Genomic DNA, 7,221 nt, shown 5'->3' with positions numbered 1-7,221 from the left:
CACACACACATACACACCACTCACACACACACACCACCCACATATACCCACCCAAACACCAACCACACACACACTACTCACACACACACCCACACACACTACTCACACACACCCACACACACATACACACCACTTGCACACACACACCACTCACACACATACACACACCCACACACACACATACACACCACCCACACACCCTCACACACACATACACACCACTCACACACACACACCACCCACATATACCCACCCAAATACCAACCACACACACACTACTCACACACACTACTCACACACACACCCACACACACACCCACACTCATACATACACACACACACCACTCACATACTCACGCACACCACCTCCCCACACACACGCCATCCACACACACACACCACCCACACATACCCACCCCCAACACACACGCTACTCACACACACACAAACGTACACACATACGCACACAACTCACACATGCACAACTCACACACACACACCACCCCCACAACTCACACACACACCACTCACTCACACACCACTCACTCACACACACCACTCACACACACCCCCACCCCCACACACCGCCCACACAACTTACACACGCACAACTCACACACACACACCACTCACACACGTACACACAGACACACACACCACCACTCCCACACCCCCCCAACACACCCACCCCCACACACTCACACACACATACACACACATATACACACCTCCCCCCCCCACACACACACACACACACCACTCTCACACACACACCACCCTCACACACATGCGTGCACACACAGAAACATACCCACTCTCTCACGCAAAATTCAAATTGCACTATTTGCCATGGTAGGATTCAAGCCAGATCCCCAGAACATTACCTGTGTCTGTGGATTAACAATCCATCGATAATTCCAGCAGGCCATCATCTCCCCTTCAGTGCTTGTTACTGGGAGACTCACATCTTATAGTAAACAAAGTTAGATACAGAGTAAAGCTCCCTCTATACTGTCCCTCTCATCAAACATTCCCAGGACAGGGGCAGCATAGGGCTAGATACAAAGTAAAGCTCCTTCTACACTGTCCCCTCATCAAACATTCCCAGGACAGGGGCAGCATGGGGCTAGATACAGAGTAAAGCTCTCTCTACACTGTCCCCTCATCAAACATTCCCAGGACAAGGGCAGCATGGGGCTAGATACAGAGTAAAGCTCTCTCTACACTGTCCCCTCATCAAACTTTCCCAGGACAGGGACAGCACGGGGCTAGATACGAGTAAAGCTCCTTCTACACTGTCCCCCATCAAACACTCCCAGGACAGGGACAGCACGGGGTTAGATACAGAGTAAATCTCTCTCTATACTGTCCCCCATCAAACACTCCCAGGACAGGGACAGCACGGGGTTAGATACAGAGTAAATCTCTCTCTACACTGTCCCCCATCACACACTCCCAGGACAGGGACAGCACGGGGTTAGATACAGAGTAAATCTCTCTCTATACTGTCCCCCATCAAACACTCCCAGGACAGGGACAGCACGGGGTTAGATACAGAGCAAAGATTCCTCTACACTGCCCCCATCAGTAGTTTGTACCTGCGATGATTGTCACAAAACCTACACTGGCTGTCCTGGGACTGTCCTGGGGCTGTCCTGGGTCTGTCCTGGGTCTGTCCTGGTGCTGTCCTGGGGCTGTCCTGGTGCTGTCCTGTGGCTGTCCTGGTGCTGTCCTGGGGCTGTCCTGGGACTGTCCGGGGGCTGTCCTGGTGCTGTCCTGGGGCTGTCCTGGGGCTGTCCTGGGACTGTCCTGGTGCTGTCCTGGGGCTGTTCTGGGGCTGTCCTGGGACTGTCCTGGTGCTGTCCTGGGGCTGTTCTGGGGCTGTCCTGGGACTGTCCTGGGGCTGTCCTGGGACTGCCCTGGGGCTGTCTTGGGCCTGTCCTGGGGCTGTCCTGGTGCTGTCCCGGGACTGTCCTGGTGCTGTCCTGGTGCTGTCCTGTTTCTGTCCTGGTGCTGTCCTGGTTCTGTCCTGGGGCTGTCCTGGGGCTGTCCTGGGGCTGTCCTGGGGCTGTCCTGGGGCTGTCCTGGGACTGTCCTGGGGCTGTCCTGGTTCTGTCCTGGTTCTGTCCTGGGGCTGTCCTGGTGCTGTCCTGGGGCTGTCCTGGGACTGTCCTGGGGCTGTCCTGGGACTGTCCTGGGGCTGTCTTGGGACTGTCCTGGGGCTGTCCTGGTGCTGTCCTGGGACTGTCCTGGGGCTGTCCTGGGACTGTCCTGGGGCTGTCTTGGGCCTGTCCTGGGGCTGTCCTGGTGCTGTCCTGGTTCTGTCCTGGGGCTGTCCTGGGGCTGTCCTGGGGCTGTCCTGGTTCTGTCCTGGGACTGTCCTGGGGCTGTCCTGGGACTGTCCTGGTGCTGTCCTGGGGCTGTCCTGGGGCTGTCCTGGGACTGTCCTGGTTCTGTCCTGGGGCTGTCCTGGGGCTGTCCTGGTGCTGTCCTGGGACTGTCCTGGGGCTGTCCTGGGGCTGTCCTGGGGCTGTCCTGGGGCTGTCCTGGGGCTGTCCTGGGCCTGTCCTGGGGCTGTCCTGGGGCTGTCCTGGGGCTGTCCTGGGACTGTCCTGGGGCTGTCCTGGGGCTGTCCTGGGGCTGTCCTGGTGCTGTCCTGGGGGCTGTCCTGGGACTGTCCTGGGGCTGTCCTGGGGCTGTCCTGGGGCTGTCCTGGGGCTGTCCTGGGGCTGTCCTGGGGCTGTCCTGGGGCTGTCCTGTCCTGTCCTGTCCTGGGGCTGTCCTGGGGCTGTCCTGGGGCTGTCCTGGGACTGTCCTGGGGCTGTCCTGGGACTGTCCTGGGTCTGTCCTGGGGCTGTCCTGGTTCTGTCCTGGGGCTGTCCTGGGGCTGTCCTGGGGCTGTCCTGGTGCTGTCCTGGTTCTGTCCTGGGGCTGTCCTGGGGCTGTCCTGGGGCTGTCCTGGTGCTGTCCCTGTCCTGGTGCTGTCCTGGGCTGTCCTGGGCTGTCCTGGGTGCTGTCCTGGGGCTGTCCTGGGGCTGTCCTGGGGACTGTCCTGGGGCTGTCCTGGGGCTGTCCTGGGACTGTCCTGGGTCTGTCCTGGGGCTGTCCTGGGGCTGTCCTGGGCCTGTCCTGGGCTGTCCTGGGGCTGTCCTGGGCTGTCCTGGGGCTGTCCTGGGACTGTCCTGGGCTGTCCTGGGGCTGTCCTGGGACTGTCCTGGGGCTGTCCTGGGGCTGTCCTGGGGCTGTCCTGGGGCTGTCCTGGGTCTGTCCTGGGGCTGTCCTGGGGGCTGTCCTGGGACTGTCCTGGGTCTGTCCTGGGACTGTCCTGGGTCTGTCCTGGGGCTGTCCTGGGGCTGTCCTGGGACTGTCCTGGGTCTGTCCTGGGACTGTCCTGGGTCTGTCCTGGTTCTGTCCTGGTGCTGTCCTGGTTCTGTCCTGGGGCTGTCCTGGGTGCTGTCCTGGGACTGTCCTGGGGCTGTCCTGGGTCTGTCCTGGGGCTGTCCTGGGTGCTGTCCTGGGGCTGTCCTGGGGCTGTCCTGGGGCTGTCCTGGGGCTGTCCTGGGGCTGTCCTGGGGCTGTCCTGGGACTGTCCTTGGGCTGTCCTGGTGCTGTCCTGGGGCTGTCCTTGGGCTGTCCTGGGGCTGACTTGCTCTGCCCGTGTCTGTCTGACAGTGTCACTGAGAGCTCCTCACTGTCCTCTGAGTAACCTCAGCGAGATCAGCCCTCACTGCTCCCCACATGCTGAACTCGGGCACGGTGAACGAAAGTTCTGTCAATAATCGGTGAGCGTGTGGGAGTTTCACTGTGGGGTGACCTCAGGGCCTGGCTCCTGGGCTGGGCAAAGGGGACAGAGCCCGGTATGTGAAGGGGAGGCCAGGAACTGAGTCCCATCAGAGAAAGCTCTCTTAGCTCTGCCTGTCACAGTGCCCTGTCAGATTGTCTGTCTGTCTGCCTCACCTCCTTCTGCCCAACAAGGTGAGGTTACAGAACACCTCTCACTTTCCCCTTACCCCAACAGGCAGGGTACTTCCCAGCTGGCTTCCTGTCATCGATTTGCTGTCAAACCAGTAACATGTCAGAGCTCAGGTCCTACACCAGTTACAGATGGAGGGATGTGGAGGTCACAATCCTGAAAGACCGATGAATGACCAGTCTTCCTTTGTGAAAAAAATAGTTACCCACAAAGCAGCATTGGTTCACCAATGGGGAGGCTCACTGAGATGTGCCTCAGTGAGAGTGAGGGCTGAGTGTGCTCCAGTAAGAGTCAGGACTGATCAGACAGAAGTCTGTAATCTGAGCCTGGAGCCTGGAGCTCCTGAACTGGAGCTTGTAAATCGGAACTTGAGTTAGTGAAGTAGAACAGCAGCTTGTGATCTGCAAATTGAATTTATAATTCAGAACCTGAGTTGGTGATGTAGAATAGCAGTCTGTAATGATTAGATTAGATTACCTACAGTGTGGAAACAGGCCCTTCGGCCCAACAAGTTTGCACTGACCCTCTGAAGAGAAATCCCACCCCACTATATTTACTCCTGACTAATCCACCTAACCCTATGGGCAATTTCCCACGGCCAATTCACCCAATCTGCACATCTTTGGACAGTGGGAGCACCCCCACGCAGACACGGGGAGAATGTGCAAACTCCACACAGACAGTTACCCGAGGCGGGAATTGAACCCGGGTCCCTAGCGCTGTGAGGCAGCAGTGCTAACCACTGAGCCATCGTGCCACCCCGTAATCTGGAAGTGCAGCCCATAGTCCGGAATTGGAGCCTGTGGTACTTGGAGGAGGTAATGGTGCTGGGTCAGTAATCCAGAGGTACCGGTGACACTCTGATACACCAGCTTCAAATCCCAACCCCATCAGATTGTCATATAAACCCATCTGGGTCACTCATGCCCTTTAGGGAAGGTAATCTGCTGCCCTTACCTGACCTGTTTTACATGTGACTCCAGGCCTACAGTGATGTGGTTGATTCTTATCTGCTCTCTGAAATGACTGAGCAAGCCATTGAGTTGTGATAACTGCTAAAAAGTCTCCTTAAGAGAGTGAACCTGATAGACCAGTTGGCATCAACTGAAACACCAGAATTGACAATGACAAACACTCCCAGGGCAACCCCACAAAATTCTCCTTCCCAACAGCGGAGCGAGCTCTCTGATTACTCCTCACTTGCCCTGGATGGGGGCAGCTCCAACAACACTCCAGAAACTCGACACCATCCAGGACAAAGCAGCCCCACTCCTTCCCCCCCCCCGATTGGCATCACAACCACAAACACCCACTCCCTTCACCTCTGATGCTCAGTAGCAGCAGTGTGTACCATCTACAAGATGCACTGTAGAAACTCACCAAAGATCCTCAGGCAGCACCTTCCAAACTCACAACCACTTCCATCTAGAAGGACAAGGGCAGCAGATACATGGGAACACCACCCCCTGTAAGTTCCCCTCCAAGCCCCTCACCATCCCGACTTGGAAATATAACACCGTTCCTTCAGTGTCGCTGGGTCAGAATCCTGGAATTCCCTCCCTAAGGGCATTGTGGGTCAACCCACAGCACATGGACTGCAGCGGTTCAAGATGGCAGCTCCCCCCCACCTCCTCAAGAGGCAATTAGGGACAGGCAGTAAATGTTGGGCTCAGCCAGTGATTTCCGCTTCCCATGAATAAATAATGAGCGAAATCGGAGCCAGTGATCCAGAAATGGAGCCTGTGATCTAGATTGAAGCTTGTGATCCAGTGCTACATCCTGTGATCCAAGATGGGGAGGGGGAGGGGGGGCTGGGGGTGGGAGGGGAAGCGGGGGCGGCACACTGGCTCAGTGGTTAGCACTGCTGCCTCACAGCACCAGGGACCCAGGTTCGATTCCCGCCTCAGGTGACTGTCTGTGTGGCGTTTGCACATTCTCCCTGTGTCTGTGAGAGTTTCCTCCCATAGTCCATAGATGTTCAGATTAGGGTGGATCGGCCGTGCTAGATTGCCCATATTGTTCAGCAATGTGTTGGTTAAGGGTAAATATGGAGTAATTAGGCAGGGGAATGGGTTTGGGTGGGACACTTTTCAGTGGGTCAGTGTGGATTTATTGGGCTAAAGGCCTGTTTCTACACTGTACAGGATCCATGATGCTATGAACCGAAGCCTGTGATCTGGGTCTGGAGCCAATGTCAAGCTGTCTTTTCCAGTCCAGTTAGAACTAAAATTGATTGTTTCTTTACCCCTAGATCTATCTTAACAGCTGCTAAAGGAAAAATGTGTTTGGATAAATTAGTGTGGTAGCTGTCTGTAAAGAAATATTGAACTTTGTTGTGTTTCTGGTCATTGATTTGACCTGTGTCAGTTTCAGATGTCTCTGTTCTGTTTCCTAATGAACAGAAATAAAGAGCATCATGTCTCATTGATTTGGAATCTGTCATGTTCACATTTTGTTTAAAGATCTTCATTCTTATGTAAATAAAACAAAAATTGTCTTTAGAAGCACATTTCAATGCGCACTGCTCAAAATGTTTTACAGCCAATGAGGTTCCTCGAGCAAAGGAATGGAATAAGGAATAAAGCTGAACTCTCCCAGCAGCTCATCAGACAGTAATGAAGCCAATGACTGGAAGCTAATTCACTGTTCATACCGAGGTGCAGGAGTTCATGCAGAGAGAGTTCCTTTTAGAAATGATATGAAAACCTGAGAACATCTAAATCTACTGATGCCATGTCACAGCTTACACCAAACCCTCCACACCCCTCACCCCCTCCCCTCATCCCTCACCCTCACCCCCTCACCCCTCAACCCTTCCCCCTTACCTTTATCCCTTTCTCCTCACTGCTCACTCCTTATCCCTTACCCCTCTCCCCTCACACCTCAACCTTCATTCCTGTGCCCTCACCCCTCTCCGCTCAATCCTCACCCCTCACCCCTTACCCCTGTGCTCTGACCGCCATTGGTTACCAGTCAAGCAACGTCTAGAATTTAACATTATCCCCCAGGATTTCACATTCCTTGGACTCAGCTTTGTATTTTTCAAATCTCCTCCAGCCCCTTGACCCTTGGCGATTTCTGCACTGTCCTGATTCCAGTCTCATGTCAATAACGAATTCTACTTCCTGTACTGTGCATGGGTCAAGTCTTGATCTACTTGGTCTCCAGCTCTGGCAATCACTCCTTGACCCTCTCCCTGTCCCTTTCTGCCTTTCGGACACTCCCTAACCACCTTCCTTTAATCATTG

General features: G+C 55.1%; 1 protein-coding gene across 1 annotated transcript; it reads right to left on the bottom strand.

Annotated features, from left to right (window-relative positions):
• Positions 1–1,570: 1,570 nt before the first annotated feature.
• LOC132836612 (basic salivary proline-rich protein 1-like) lies at positions 1,571–6,936 on the bottom strand. Its single transcript, XM_060856004.1, has 2 exons — positions 6,917–6,936; positions 1,571–3,665 (listed from the first exon to the last, which is right to left on the bottom strand). The coding sequence occupies exons 1-2, from the start codon at positions 6,934–6,936 to the stop codon at positions 1,571–1,573; spliced, it is 2,115 nt and encodes a 704-aa protein (XP_060711987.1).
• Between the last annotated feature and the right edge of the window lie 285 nt (positions 6,937–7,221).

The sequence above is a fragment of the Hemiscyllium ocellatum genome, chromosome 47, assembly GCF_020745735.1.
Source record: "Hemiscyllium ocellatum isolate sHemOce1 chromosome 47, sHemOce1.pat.X.cur, whole genome shotgun sequence".
In the NCBI taxonomy this organism is placed as follows: domain Eukaryota; kingdom Metazoa; phylum Chordata; class Chondrichthyes; order Orectolobiformes; family Hemiscylliidae; genus Hemiscyllium; species Hemiscyllium ocellatum.
Note: the sequence above shows the minus strand (reverse complement) of the source record. Positions and strands in the feature narration are given on the sequence as shown.

Excerpts from the sequence above, each read along its gene's own strand:
- LOC132836612 (XM_060856004.1), bottom strand. The coding sequence starts at position 6,936 with ATGGCGGTCAGAGCACAGGG. Across the intron at positions 3,666-6,916 it reads ATGGCGGTCAGAGCACAGGG|ACAGACACGGGCAGAGCAAG; the intron begins GTAAGGGGTGAG and ends TGACACTGTCAG.